The 16,283-nt window shown below is 48.6% G+C and overlaps 1 protein-coding gene across 12 annotated transcripts in view; it reads right to left on the bottom strand.

Moving 5' to 3' along the window:
• Positions 1-16,283, bottom strand: part of stxbp5l (syntaxin binding protein 5L) — a 95,634-nt gene that overhangs the window by 66,705 nt on the left and 12,646 nt on the right. For all 12 annotated transcript variants that reach the window (XM_086144748.1, XM_086144750.1, XM_086144752.1 and 9 more), the window contains exon 2: positions 8,785-8,882. In XM_086144748.1, the coding sequence (XP_086000874.1) occupies positions 8,785-8,882 (98 nt within the window). The remainder of the gene's footprint in view (positions 1-8,784; positions 8,883-16,283) is intronic.

Below are 16,283 nucleotides of genomic sequence, written 5' to 3'. Positions count from 1 at the left end.
GGGGGTTCTGAGTTTTGAGCCAAAGGCTCGTGTCACTCGTGGCGCGCCGACGCTGCATCAGATTGAGATATTTCAGCGGCGTTCCATCAGAAGGCGTTTAAAACACGGTCGCTTTTCGTCTTGCGAGTCCTCCTGAGATGGATCTTAACCACTGAGGTTGCTGGGATTTAGCCGGTCGCTGCGCACCAGTTGTGTTCGTGTCCTCCGGCTTCTCCTGGCAAAAAGATCCCAATCTCACCCCCCGATTAAACCCATAAATACACACAATTAACTTTCGGGAGAAATGAAAGAAAGCAGATGATAATCGCATTTGATGAGCGCAGAGGAGAGACTTTGTGAGAAAAAAAAAAACACGCCTGGGGTTCATCAAACGCTAATGGATTAGCCGAAGATTTGCAGCCGCCGCAGGACGCCGCCAAGACAACACCGAGCCAGGTCGAGGAAAGAACAAGCGCCGACACCTCGGTGGTGTTTTTTGGGAGAAAGCCGAACCAAGCCGTCGCTTCCTGAGGTGACCTGACCTCAACCGAGTAACCGCGGTGACAGAGTTCGGGGAGAAGGTAGCGTTAGCGAACACGCGAGCAGCTAGCGGGCTTCGGATTAGCGAGAGTGGATGTTTGTGTTTGTATCTCGTCTGAGTGTAACGAACCCCCGGGATCAGCGGCACCTGCAACCGGCATAATGAGTGCTGAGGGCAAGGCTGAGCACGTGGGCTCAGACATCAAACAGGATGTGTGTGTGTGTGTGTGTCTGTGTGTGTGTTACGGTAATGAAACACAGCGGTCTAATTAATGTCATACCTTCAGGGAAGGCAAGAGTTAGCGTTACCTGAACTGCCCTTTCAAAAAAAAAAAACCCACTGCAAAGTTGCGTCTCCAGATCTCCCACAATCACGTGTCGTGTTCAGGCCCGATCTCGCCGTTTGTGCGGCGCCAGATCTGCCGCGGCGCCGAAGGAAGCGTCCGCCGCGCACCTGACGGCGTGGAGGGTTCAACCCGAGGACGGAAAAGGAAACGCTCTGTCACGAGTGCGCACAGCAATGGATGCAGAGCCGGGTACAGTTGTGTTTGTGTGTGCTAATTATAGCTAGCCTCTTTGACACACACACACACACACACACACACGGTTTGGTTTCCTCACATCGTGCGGCGTGCACGCTCATTTCACGCGGCGTCTCTGCGCACGCAGATAAGAGCCTGCCTTTTTGTTTCTCATCAATCACAAACATTAGCGCCCGCCGCTAATGATCGATACCAATCGATACCGACCCGATGAATGCATTCACAGAAGAGCCGGATTCACAGAAATCTATTTGCGGCTTGTTGCGGTGCCACGACAACATGACGGACTCCGATATTTTACCGATACTAATGAGAGGAACGACAAGGAGGCTCCATGCGTCTTCATCAAACTGACGGAAAAAATTAGGCTAAATGGGGATTTGGACACGTTTGTATTCCTGGGCTGATGGTGGATTAGATGTTCATCACCCAGCTGACGTCTCCTGGCATTAGATCTTCTGGAGCGCCGGGTCTCCAGGCTGCTGATCAAAAGATGTTTTCCGCATCTCTGTATGGACAACGTGAAAGGCCGTGGTCCTCCTGTGACCGGGAGCGTTAGTCCACGTCTGCTTTCACAACAATACTACTACTAATAAAAAAAAATAATAAAGAAAATAAAAGTGATAATAATGATAATCATTAACTTTAATGTAATTATTTATTTATTTTATCAGCAGTTTTTTTTATTTTGTTATAGCAGTAATATTGTTCATTCATCAGCTCTTCAAAGTACTCTTTCCATCTTCCCATCACTCTTCTAGGATCTGTCAATACATTTTCCTCTCTATCATCAAGACCTGTTGTACATCCTTTCCATCTTTATCTCTTTGTTTTGCCAACCTGTATCGATCATTCTCACCCTCCTTACTATCCAACCGAGCATACAAGTCATAGTACACCCTTTGTTTTCCCTTTGCTACCTCTATCTCTATCTTACGTTGTATCTCCCTGTACTCCTGTCTGTTCTCTTCAGTCCTCTCAGTATCCCACTTCTTCTTTGCGAACGTTTTCTCTGTATACACTCCTGCATGTCTTCATTCATCCGTCAAGCCTACTTTCCTTCCAGATGATACCCCAAGTACTCTTCTACCGGTCTCCTGATAACACTAGCTGTAGTTGTCCAATCATCTGGAGGCTCACCCTGACCACCCAGACCCTTTCTCAACTCCTCCCTGAAAACCATGCAACACTCCTCCCTTTTCAGCTTCCACCACTTTGTCCTCTGCTCTGCCTTTGTCCTCTTCATCTTCCTTGTCACCAGAGTCATCGTACAAACCACCATCCTATGCTGTCTGGCTACACTCTCACCTACAACTTCTTTGCAGTCACTGATCTCTTTCAGGTTACCTCGTCTGTACAAGATGTAGTCTACCTGCGTGCTCCTACCTCCGCTCTTATAAGTTACCATATGTTCCTGTCATTTCTGGAAAAAACTCTTTTCCTTCTTTGACCTACAGTAGCCTAGTTTCCATTAGTTCCCTGTAGGTCATCGGTATCAACGGCAGTCGTCGTTAACCCAGACCTCCACCGATCAGGTTTGGTTTTGGCAAAATTTTATGTCGGATGCCCTTCCTGACGCAACCGCCTGGATTTATCCGGGCTTGGGACCGACTCAGGGAGACACCGGCCAGTGTCGCCCCCAGGCTGCATTCTCTGGACACCACATCTACATCTGCTAAATGTCGGACTCCCTCGAGACCTCGGTACTTAATAATTCCTGGCCCAGATGTTTATACACTTTAGACTACGTAACGCACCTAACCAGTGACAGAACACGATCGGTGCCACATAAAACCCTGCTCGTTCCTCGCCGACTTTACTTGCTTTCCTTCTGGATGGAGTGCATCTCTGTGGAGGTGAAGGTGGGGAGACCCAGAAGGACTCTATCTGGATGTGGAGAAGAACTATGGAGGTACATGGAGCTGCTCCACAAGATTCACTGCAGAACCCACATGATGCAAAGTGATTGGATGTGTGTCTCCTGCCACTGTGATTGGCCAGGCCAAGGTGAGCCCCGCCCCTCATCCAATCACAGCAGGGATCAGCTGACATAAGGATAAACCTTCTACATAATGAATGAATAAACAAATTGATAACTTCATTTTGGTTTTTTTTTTATCGTGATTACCACCATATTTTCTGTACAAGTATTTCCACAGCGTCTATACAGTAATATCGTATTTATTTTAGTTGAATAAAAAAAAAATATTTGTATATACATGTACATGTGTACATGTATATACAAATATTTTTGTTCCTGTTGATTTAAATTAAATGCATGTATTGTTATTTTCCATAAAATGTTAATATACCGCTATACACTATTCAACCTCTCAGCTGCTTACTCTGCAATTACTTCATTGTTGTAATTTTCCTTTCACAGAAGGGAAAGCGAAGGAGGTAAAGTTCAGCGGAGGAGCCTGGAGGTGCAGGTGGACGGACGCCAGAGGGAGGAGCTTCAAGGTGAACGCCACCATGAAGGCTTTGAATATGGAGGACGTGAGCGAACAAAGAGGCCATGAATAAACATGGTGCGGGATGTGATTGTGTCGCTAAAATGTAAATAAGGCTGATCCTAATGGAATTTATCAGGCCGCCGCGCACGCCTGAACCCGATCCCGATCGGTCCGACCGGCCGGAGAGGAGGCCATCCCATGTCGCCATGGCGACGGGGGCTGTTCATCACCGACTCGGGTTTGGAAACAGAGTCCGCTGGGTAAACATCTGATCCTGGCCGGGGTGACCTTCTGCAGGAGCGCCGTCACACCAGGATGGAGTGTGACGACAACCGCCGTCTCAACGAGGACTGCACACACACACACACATACACACACACACACACACCGCTGCAGGCTGCTGCCGTTGCTAATGGATCGTAACAGTAGCTGTGTGTTTACAAAGACAGTGACCTTCCCTTTCCGAGCACACTCGCAGATCACGACGGACACATTAGCTAATCGCTAATCGCTCTTCCGCCGGACGCCGGGCGCCACATGGCCGCCCAAGCCAGAGTGCTCGCCCGCAGGACACACACTTTCTGTTTGCCAAACACACGACCAGCTCCGGGATGAATTGACGGATCTGCTCGGGATCCCAGGTGGACAACACCGAGAAGATCAGGACATCAAGCGCCGTCTCATCTCATTCTCATCTCTAGCCTGTTTGGAGGTTCATCACCGCAGATCGACCTCTGAGACGTAGCATCACGTCTCCAACGGCGCCGCGTCTTCAGGCCCGGCTGAGGGACGCCAACGCAGCCACTGGCAAGGAGAAGCGACCACGACCGCAGGCGCCGTGGAGGTGTCCGAACATCTCTGCAGATTGAGGAGGACGTTCTCCTTGCGACTCTCAACACGCAATTCATGAGAGCCGACGTTAGCGACCGCTAAGTGAGATGGATTACTGTCACACACACACACACACACACACATGCTTCCTGTGCTGACACACAAACACACAAACACACATCGGGTTCTATTTTCTCTCCATAAACCAGATCTCAGCATATTTTGGTAGCTTTGCCCGAGGTGAGGGGTGGACGCACACACACACACACACACACACACACACACACACACACAGAGGAAATTAAACGGTTTGCAAGGTGTGTGTGTGTGTGTGTGTATTCTGCTGCTTCTGGACAGTGAAAAAGAATCATTATTCTAATAATAATTATTATTATTTTTGTTGAATACAAAAGGAGGACTTCTGGGCAGGAACATGGAAATGCGAGGTTTCTTCTACCTTCTGCATTTACTCTACTTTCTCAAGTCCATTGCGGTGGCTTTTATTTTCCCCTCTGGAAATCATGCCTCACCGCCCCGCTGGGGTCTCCAGGGTCTCCAGGGTCCACAGTAGGAGCCCCTCGGGGTCTCCAGGTGTTTGTGTCTCCAGAGTCCACGGTAGATGACTAACTTTGACCAGGTCTCCACAGAAGGTAGCGACTCCACAGGGACTTTCCGAATGTTCTGCTTCTCTCTGTAGGTCTGCTTCCATCTCCTCCTCCTCCTCCTCCTCCTCCCTGTACGTCTGCCGGCATCTAAATTTAGATCCCTAACATTTACCGGCCTGTGTTTTAGCCGCTGCGCTTTTTCCGAAGAGCATCGTGCACGTCTGAAGGTCGCGTGGGATTGAACGCCTCGCAAAGCGATGTGACGGGAGATCTTCTCGGCAGAGAGCCTGCAGACCAGGCTGGAGAAGAAACAACCAAACACTGCCCGGGAGGGACCTTCATCCCGGCTTCTCCGCACCTTCTCGCAAACGTTACAGCTCCGGAGGAAAGCGAGCGAGCGAGCGAGCGCAAAAGGACTTCCTTAAATATCCGGAGTCGTGAAGGTGCTGACGTGATGGGAGTCACAGAAGATCAGGAGGTCCTGCTGCTCTGAGTCAGGTGTGTGTTCAACTGGAATTTTCAACTGGAAAACAAGCCCGACTCAGCCAAGCAGATGAAACGTGACGTTCGACACCGAAAGCCGTGTGTGCGTGGAGAACATCGTGACGGGATTTGAATCCGCACACCGTAAACCGGGATCCCGGCGGGGAGGCCGAGCCTTACAGGCAAAGAAGAGGGATAATTAACCCACGTGCATTGAGATTCCACCTCCGACGGCAAAGCGTGGCCTGCTAGGAGTCCTGACAGAGCCCACCAGCTGAACAAACCAAAAGATAAACGCCGAACGCCGGCACTGCGGCCGACGAGGGCTCTGTGCCGCCATTTCGTCCGATCGGTCTAAAACCAGGGAGTGCTCGCGCGAAGCGTCGGCCTTTTAAAGAAGGTTTGCCGGAAATCTCCCCCGATCAGAGGCTTCACAACTCCAGGGAGCGCCACGTCAGCCATCAACGGGAAATCAATGGCGTCGTCAGAACGTTTAACTTCCGGCCCACTGATCGATGCACATTTTCTCACGGCGGCCAAAAGCGTTTCGGGCAGCGACACCGAATCCCCCCGGATTCAGAACGGCCGCAGGAGGCGCAGACATCCCCGACACGTGTCCACAGGTGGACAACGGCCGGCGAAGGATAAAGGAAGGGGGGATAAACGGCCCGAGATGTACAGAGAAGAATGTGTGTGTGTGTGTGTGTGAAAACACGTGATGGAGAGGGAATGAGCAGAGGCCACGCGGGAGCGGCAGAAGGTGTGTGTAGAATGTCAATAGCAACGCTAAGTCGCTTCCATGCAGCCAGGACTTGTCAACATTCATTAGAGGACGGCGAAGCCCGGTCACATGGTGGAGTTTGAAAAAAAGCACGGCAAAAGGTGCTCCAAACAGATTATTTATCGTACGTATAAACACGAAAAAAGTATTCTCGTGACGTTTCGAGCAAACATCGGCCCTTTCCCAGATGCTAACCGGTGATGCTATAGCCGCGCCATTTTTTAAGAGAATGATCATGTGACTGATTCCGTCCTTTCTTTTTCCCGCGCACCTCTTGTTGGATATATGATGATTATGACATTATCTTCACTGCTTTTCCAGAGCCGACCCGAGAGACGGATACTTTTTACATTTTTGCAATTTAACAGATACAGTGATCCCTCGCTATTTCCTTTCACGGTTTCGCTACTTCCTGGATTTGCATGGTGCATTGTGTTCTGCATTCTGATTGGCTAAAAAGCCACTCCGCTTCTTCTCTACCTGTGCGTCAATAACGTCGCAGTTTAATATGTACACGTACGTAAAACAGCTTGACGAATTTACATGACGTACGTGCAAATTCTCTCACAATTTGGAGTTTCTCTAAAACCCATGATGTTGACAAAACGCTCTGGAGCGACAGAAGCACCTTGCAGGGCCCAAAAGGCAGCGGAAGATGCTATCTATGGCAGATAAAGTTAAACTTCTGGACATGCTAAGGGAAGCTAAAAGCTATGCGGCTGGAGGTCGGCATTACGGAATAAATTAATCTTCCGTTCCTTCCATAAAGAAGGAAGAAAAAACCATAAGGACGGCAGCAGCAAGAAGTTTTAATAAGGATGCAAAAAGGGTTGCAACTGTCCGCAATTTTTTTCATAATCATTTTTAATTTTCTCCCATTTAATCGAGTTACTCGGGTCGCGGTGGGCGGAGCTAATCTCTGCCATTTGAAGCCTTCTGTTCACATTCATTATTAAAATGATTATTTGACAGTGCAGAAGTTATTTGTTGAAAAATACGTTTCTAAAGTACAGTACTTTTATTTGTGAAACAAATGATTGAGCCTGTAAAATGGTTTGTTCTTTCTTTTCGATGTATGATAGAGTATTTAATTGTATAATAATTGTAAAAAAAATAAAATAAAGGTTTCTACTTCACGGATTTTGCCTATCACGGGTTCTTTTTGGAACGTAACCCCGCTAAAAACAAGGGTTTACTGTAGACAGATATGGGGAGTGAAATGTCACGTGTACAAGAACAGGCTTTTTGAGTTCAACGTAAAATAAATCACTTCATTTTTTTGGATGTGCGTGTTTTTCCTCTGAAGCCGAGTCACATCCCAATGAATCAAACACCACAAATCCCCGTCCCTCCCCAGGAAGGAGGCCACGGCAGCATCAGCGGCTTCTCACGCCTCTCCGAACCGAGCCGGTTCTTACCTGCTTTGGTCCTCCGGTCCACCTCCGCCTCCAGGGACCGGCGGGTCCAGAAGGGGCCGGGAAACGACAGGCCAGCAGCAAGACATGACGGGATGGAGGGTCTGGAGACACCGATGGTGACACACACACTCTCCAGAGGGTCCAGGTGGACCTCAGGCTGCCTCCAAGCTCAACATCAGGCCGTTTTTGAATTTGTGCGACTGAATAAAAAGCTCATTGAATGGCTCGTTCTGCAGCCGACGCTTCTCGACCATATGGTTTAATAAATATAGACAAAATGACAGGAAGAGGGAAAATAATTCAATAAGCTTGTGGTTATAAGTATTTTTTCCTAAATAAAGCCAATCTCCTGGATGCATCGCACACGTTATGTATAGTTTTGTAGATTCCCTGAATGCCAAAACAGATGAGCACGTGATAACAAGCTCAACAAGACGGTTTTTAATCGTATGGATGCAGATGCAGTCCAACATATTCTCTCTCGCTCTCTATCTGTTTGCGCACACACACACACACACACACACACAGTGGGTAGAACATGTATTGGATACACTGCTGATTTTTCAGCTTTTCACAGTTGCAAAGCGTGTCATTTTTATGATAGGTACTGTTGAATCTAAAACAAAAATCCAAAAAATGATATTGTATAATTTTTAAATCATTTATTTGCATTTGATTGCATGACAGAAGCATTAGATCACCTACGGACCAGTAAGGATTGCGGGAGCTGGAAGTCCATTTTGCCCAAAGACTGCCACGAAACCTGCTGCAAACTTGATGTTTCTGCACCAAATATAAAGTTGTGTTTTTCTGACGTATCAAATACTTGTGTCATGCAATAAAATGCAAATTAATGACTTAAAAATCATGTGATTTTTCCGGATTTTTGTCTTCGATTGCATCACCCACAGTTGAAGAGTACCTATGATAAAAAAAAGACAGACCTCTAAACGCTTTGCAACCATGAAAAGCTGAAAAATCAGCAGTGTATCAAAGGAATACTTGTTCTCCCCACTGTGTAGATACTGCATACATACTGTGTACTATACTGTGTACTATACTGTGTACACTGTATACAGTGTGTGCATGTACATATCGTGTCTCTGGACTGATGGGGAACGAAGCAGGAGATGATCGGCTGAAGGATACATCCGTACTCCTCCTGATCTGGAGCCGATGGCCAGTATCTTCTGCACGGGGTCAAAGGCCAGAGCGGTGGGCTGGTAGGGGAAGCCGTGACGCACCGTCTGAAACATACACACACAAATATCATTATTAATCGTGATTATTATAACTCATATAGCTATTATTAGATGAGATGATTCTATCTCTCAGTGGTTTTACCGGTTTAAGATTCATTCATTCATCATCACCCAACTCGTCACAGATCTGTATGTTGGGACTCTAAATCCTAGAAATGCCACTTTGCACAATATTGAGACATTTTTGCTAAAAAAGGAAAAAGTCATCACTTGGTCAAGTTTAGACTGTTGTGAAACAGCGTTGCTAACGTTTGAGGGTCACCTTCTCCTCACACCTCCGATCCCGCTGGATTTACCCCGAGGCCTTCGAGGCTGCAGCTCTCTCGTGCACGTTCACGGGCCAATAAAGGTTTGTTTTTGATTCGCCGTGAAGGTTTGTACCGTCTGCAGAGGTGCGGAGCTGCACCCTGGGCTCGTGTGGAGTCAGTGGAGATCACGTCTGTTCATGGAAACACCAGCGCCCACTCTGGGGGTTGAACCCATAAGCTCAGAGTCCAATTCATATATACGTTCACCAATATAACGTCATTTCCGCGCACCTATATATTAGCCGCACCGGCTATCTTGTGCTTCCTCCTGCGAGCTAAAACCGTCAACGTCGTCTTCTTCGTTGTCGGAGTCGAACGGACTCAGAATTTCCCGCTCGTTTCGTCGGTCCGGTGTGACGAGGATAAACGTTTTAGCGGCGTGCAGCTCGTTAGCGTCCCCCACTAAAAAAAAAAAAGTCCATATGTTAGCCGCATCGTTGTTTACGTGAAAAAAGTCGCGGCTTATCGTCCGGAAATTACGGTATTCATATATTCAAATTTCCGTTTGACCTGCCTGCACGCAAACGACGTCTCGTGTTATTAACCATTACGTTACATTACGCTTTGCAGACGCTTTTATCCAAAGCGACTTACAATAGAGGACATAGGGACTGCAAATACACTTGCAAATAATCGTATGAATTTTTCATGAACTTTTAGCTCTCCGATGGAGACGTTGACATTTTCGCCACAATCAGCCATATTTACACCCGCGTTAAGAAAAGTGCCGCAGAATGACAACGGGGTTCCAGAAGACCTTCACAAGGTCGACTCTCCCTCCTCGGATGAAACATCAACACTCTGCCGAGTACAATTGGCAGAGGAGACATGTTTTGATGTTAGCCTCCAACGTTCCTGCGCCGAAGCCCGGCGAGACTAACCGCCGCCATCTCCGACGCTCTCGGAGCCAGATGCCCGCCATGCAATTCAGCTGCCTGCCATTAGTCATGGTGAATTTCACAGCTGTGCTTCACATACTGCAATCAGCTGTGTGTGTGTGTGTGTGTGTGTGTGTGTGTGTGTGTGTGTGTGTGTGAGAGAGAAGGGGGGTGTTGACACCAAACAATACTGGTGTTGAATGAATAGAGATGATGTTATTGTCTCGCTGGCCCGAAGCTTCTGCCACAACAGCGCTAAACACAACATCTCTGCAGACAATGGAGGCACACTCCATGCACACACACACACACACACCATGCACACACACATAAAATGTGTGTGTGTGAAGGACTCAAGTAAAAAAAAAAAAAGCAACCTGCATTAAAAATGTTCCCGTAACATGATTATAATGAGTTATAAGTGCTTTTATTCACAGTCTGTATTGGCCATGTTGGGCTGCAGCCAATCACAGCTCTCGCTGGGTGAAAGGCGGGGCTTATCCCGGACCGATGACCAAATATGGAGGCATTCGGTCTAATTCTAAAGAGCGGTGACGTAGCAGTAGATGTGGGCGGGGAGATGGAATGAGGTTTGACCTTGGACCTTCACACCAAGGTCAGGTCGGGTTCTACTCGTCTCAGATTATCGTCACGTTCCTGTGAAGACTTCACGGCTGAAGTCCTTGAGGGTGTTACGCTGGTCCATGGGTGAGGAGGAACGTGATCTAGAAAGGTTCTCCCGGCTGGTGCTGATGGTTCATTGATACGTTCTCTTAGCAGGTCAATGGAGGAGAGGTGGAGAAGATGGACGCGAGAAGAAACCAGGAGCCAGTGGGGGAGAAGAAAGGAGGCAGAGCTGGAGGAAGCAGAGACGAAGATATTGAGGTTCTTCTTTGGGAGCGAGGAGGACGGAGAGGATCGGGAGGGAGGTGCGCATGGTAGATGCTCTGGAGATAAAGTCAGGAGATAGTTTGGACATGGACAGAGGAGGGATGGAGAAGATCTGGTGGAAGGACGCTAAGGGTGGATCTGCCAGGCAGGACGTCTGGAGGAAGACCAGAGAGGAGGTTCACGGGTGGAAGAGAAGAAGACATGAAGTGAGCTGGTGTGAGAGGAGAGGGTTAGATGGAGGCAGGTGATTGGCTGAAACCCATGTGGTCCAAAACACACCGATGAAGCTACAAGAACCGCAGATGTTTTCTCCTTCCGAAGGTCATGCCAGCACATCGTCCGCCCGAAATGTGGTGTTGGATTCTAACGTGGTGCAGGTCTGGCCCACGTTTGAGGTGGACCAGCAGCCCCAGGAGGACGCTCCGTGACGTGAACATCTCCATCCAGCGACCATCCGGCGCCCGGCGGCAATCGCTCGCTCGCCTCGGAAAAATGAGGAGATTAGTTCAGCCATGAATTGTTAATGTGGGACCGAGTGGAATTGGCGTTTTAATAAAGATAATAATTGTTCAATTTTTCATCTGAAAAAAAACACATTTCAGTCAAGCCTTATTGCTTTTTCTTTATTATGTTTTTTCCAAGATGAACCCAACAGCGCTAACGGTTAAAGCGCTAATATTTCAGCGCACGTCCAACTCTTTTCTCTGCGTTCGCGTGGAAAAACCCTCGATCTGCAGCCGTCGTTGCAAAAAAAAAAAAATGACGCCTGGGAACTCCACCTCCACCTTCCACCACACTCTCAGAGAGGAGGTGCTAAACACACACACACCTGACAGGTCACACACACATCCATCCTCCCGGGCGAGCCACCGGGCCCCTTTAAGTGACCCATCTCGGGTGTGTTGCCAGGATACAGCAGAACATCTCCCACATGAGCATGGAGGAGAGCCGGGAGGTGCATCTGCCGAGGCCGCTCTCCCAGCAGCTCATGCATATTGTAAGGCCATAAAACAAGTCTGCCCTTTCCCTGAGCGAGTGTGTGTGCAGGTTCTACCCGCACGTGCGTTCAAACGGCGGGGAACGTTAGCCCCGAGCCGCGGCGCTAGCCCATCTTAGCTGCAGAACCGCTCTAAACCCCTGCGTTTATAATAGCGAGCAGCATCCAACGCCTCCTCGCCGACGGCAAATCGGCGGACGTAGAGAAGGGGTCAGGTGACCCCGGCGACCCGACACGTGTCTTGAAGTGGCGTGTGTGTGTGTGTGTGTGTGCCGATGACGACCTTCTTCGCGACGACACGAGAATCGGCGAATCGGCGAATCAATCGCAAAGTGTGTGTCCGGAGAGCCGAACATGCCGCCATCTAGCGAGGAACCCAGGAGGAACTGGATTGAAGCTGCTACGTCCTACATGCGGTTGTACCTTTTGTGCAAACATATATCAAGCTGGGTTCTACGAAGCGTAATGAGTCTCGGCCGGAAATGAAAGCGGCGTTAAAACTACAAAGAATCAATTAAAGTGCATTTCACACGGCAGGTGTGAGGCGTCAGATAACACCGGTGACTCCGCAAATATCATACGTTTATGTAAAGCCGCGGCAGGGGTGTGGATTTCTAAATCCATTGAACGATCAGGGAGCGACGTTCCCACGGCAGGAACTCGGGGTTCATTTCATTCATTTTCATACTAATATAACATATTGCTATTCTTTATTATTTATAAGACCGTCACGGTGAACCTCTTTTCCTCTGTCTCTCTGCACAACAGCAGCTCTGAGGAGAGCAAGAAGAAGAAGAAGGAGGAGGTGGAGGCTAGAAGAGGACAATAAATCCAACAAGCTCAGATGACAAAGGATTAAAACTATAGTCTGGTAAAGCACACACACATGAATATTATTGATACACACACACAGGAACATCTCCTGGTTATAAAACAAAAAAGGCCTGTTGGAGTGACGGGCCTGACCGGCTTCGGGTCAAAGCCCGGGTGTCCACGTCAGCTGTCAATCACCTGGACGCCTCCAGGAGACCAGATGGGACCAGGTCATGTGACAGGCGGGAGGGGGAGGTGGTCGGGAACTCCAGAGATGGAGACGACGTCTAGAACTGCAATTTTGAGCTTTCATTCGTCCCCCGCTTACGGGATCGTGACCGCGAGTCTGGCCGATCCCGTCCGTGATTGGACGAGAGGCGGCGTTCACCAAGGATCCATCGCGGGGCCACAACCAAACACCTCACCTTCGCACCTTCTCATTCGCACGCACTTCCCGCTGAAGCGACACACATCATGAAACCTCAATATTGCGTGGAAATGAAACACGCAAGAGTTTGCGGGCGCCATCGAAACCATTCCCGGCTCCTCCTGGTGCGTCCGAGTGTCGTCGAGCAAGACGTCGCTCCCTTAGCGCTCGCGGTTCATTGCAGAGAACGATTTCCCCGTGGGGATTAATAAAGGATAAATTATTATAATGACATACAATCATTCACGTGTAAACTATTCACCGTGTTGTTCACACCTCGCGCAGAGATGTGATGCATGTGATTATTCAGCCTGTCACTTCCAGTCTGGACTGCTAAGCGTCTCCCAGGAGTCAAACCTGCGCACGGAATACGAAATGTCGAGTAAAATAGAATTTGTAATGCGACCGCATGGCTGTTTGTCAGGCATGCAAAGACACTATAGCGGTAGCAGTAACACACACACACACACACACACACACACACACATACCAGGCAGGCGCTTTAATGCACGCCCCCAGGGTCGGTGTCAGGGGAACGACAGACGTGCGGTAAAATGTAAAGTATCGGATTCTTCGTGAGAAGCTTGTGGAGAAGCTGCTGTAGCACATCATCTTCCTGCCGCCATGTTGAGGATGCCAGAACCTCCCTTTGATGGCCTTTCTTGGCGTGAAGAGGAGGAAGAGAGCGGCGGGTGGATGGGAGTGGACGGACGGGTTGCACAAGGCCAGCTTGCGTTTGTGGCCGCGCCCTTGTCCGTCTTTGGTTTCTGCAATCCACGGCATGCTGGACCTCCTGGAGAGGAAGGAACCACATGGGTCCTTCTTCCTGTGGGTTCACCAGCCACAGGAAGGTCAGATCCTCGGATGCAGAAGCTCTTGGGACACAAAACGTCACCTCTCTGGCGGGGAAGGATTCCGACTAGATCATTCGATCGAACCCCAGGGGTTCGGTGAGTCGGTCTCCAGGGTTGATGATGTTCCCCGCTTGGTCATCACTGGCTGCATCGCTGACGTCAACGCTCACATGGGCGATTTGGAAGGAACGGCTTCCCTGATCTGAACCCCAGCGATGTTTTGTTGTGTGAAGCGACCGGGATGAGGTGTCGGGACCTCCAAATCCAAGACCATGGCGCTCAGGAGGAAACGGGTGGAACCCCCACTCTGGGTCGGGGAAGAGGTTCTGGCCCAAGTGGAGGAGTTCAAGTATCTCGAGGTCTTGCTCACGAGTGAGGGAAGAATGGAGCGGGAGATCGACAGGCGGATCGGTGCTATGTTAGATGTTCAGGAGAGAAGGTCAGAGAAGCCAGACTGAGATGGTTGGGTCATGGACAGAGGAGGGATAGAGAATATATTGGTAGACGGATGCTGGAATTGGAGCTGCCAGGCAGGAGGTCTGGAGGAAGACCAAAGAGAAGATTCATGGACGTAGTGAGAGAAGATATGAAGGTAGTTGGTGTGAGAGAGGAGGATCCAGAGAATAGGGTTAGATGGAGCAGGTGGACTCGCTGTGGCGACACCCGAAGGGAAAAGCCGAAAGGAAAAGATAAAGAACTCTTATGCAGTTCACGAAACACTTTTGGATAATTGTAAGGTATATTGCAATGCAGTGGTGGGCCGTCAGGGCCTGCAAGGCCTTCTCTGCTGGCCTAAAAAAATATCTGAATCACAAACGTAAATGATATTTTGTAAATAATTAAATGACTCCAAGTGGTCTGCTCACTTCCTTTCATAGCTTTTCTCCTGGTTGTGTCGCTTCCAGACATGTATTTTCATATTAAAGCATTTAACCTATCACATTTCAGCCATCATCTGTTGCCAGGCAGGGTCAAAGTCAAGGGAATCTGCCTTGGGGTGGGGGTGGGGGGGCTGCACAATCAGTTCTGCAAGCCCTTTATGCAAAAAAATAAGTTTTGATGATGCTGTTGCTTCAACCAATCAGATTTTGAGTTGGCGACATCAAAGCCTTCTAGCAGGCGACAGCAACGTCAGCGTATTCGCGCCCTTTGATTGGATAGTCAGAGAGTGGACTAGCGTATTAGCGAGGAGAAGCTACTAGCCAGCTGTGAACAGAAACATAGTTGTGTTTGTTTAATATCGGTTTTGTCAACTCACAATGGCTGCAGGAGGAGGAGAAACGTATTTAGTTACTAATATATTGTTAAAGCGATCTTCTTTTTGAAGAAAAGCCGGACATGGTAAAGAATGATCGGGCAACTCCTAAGCTAGCGAACCCGTCACAACCAGGAAAAGGATTTGTCCGACATTACCAAGCCAGGAACTACGACCGGTAGCCCTGGTTCACAGGCTCCGACGTGCACGGAAAACTGTATTACTGGAGACGAAGCGCAAGGATAATCTGAACCACAGAATAATTGAACTGTTTTTGAGGAAAGAAAGGGTGGATTTTGTCTACAAATGATCAGATTTTTTGGTGAGTAAAATGCTGCTATTTTCCTTAATAATACTACACGTTTATAAGGTTATTATTGGTGTTTTTTATGTGTCGCGGCTGTTTTGCTAGAAAGGCATTTATTGCGGTTACTGTCTGTTTTTGTGTCTCCCACCGCGGGAGCTGACTTTATCGCTCCGGTGTGTTCAGATTTCATTCAGGGAAAAACGTCACAATGGTAAATACTTGAGAAGAAATACACTTACGAGAAATCCCGGGGATATTTCACCCTCTGTGCACGCATGTGAGACGCATCCAGCGGATGTGCAGGTGAGGACGCTCGGTTATCTTATACCATCGCCTCGACGGTCGGGTTTCCTTCCAAATAATGTTTTACACACTCTTGGTGTTCGGGCACTTGGGGTAAAGCCGCAGGGTGGTTGATCGATCGTGGGTGGAGTGTCAGTGGACGAGCACAGACACGAGTTATCTATCTGCCATGCACCGCTCTTTATACTGCATTTCTGCATAATAAGATGTTTATTATAGCCATAAACTAATTATTAGGGGGTGGATAGATTCACTACCGAAGGCCTCGGTGTGAAATGCACGGCCCGCCACTGTTGTAATTTCTATACCAGACTTTTGGGTCGATGCAAAAATTGCAAAGAAAAAGGACATTT

Source organism: Fistularia commersonii, chromosome 4 (assembly GCF_037954325.1).
Source record: "Fistularia commersonii isolate RoL2024-O1a breed Wild chromosome 4, RoL_Fcom_v1.0, whole genome shotgun sequence".
In the NCBI taxonomy this organism is placed as follows: domain Eukaryota; kingdom Metazoa; phylum Chordata; class Actinopteri; order Syngnathiformes; family Fistulariidae; genus Fistularia; species Fistularia commersonii.
The sequence above is the reverse complement of the archived record's forward strand: the minus strand, read 5'-3'. Positions and strand labels throughout refer to the sequence as shown.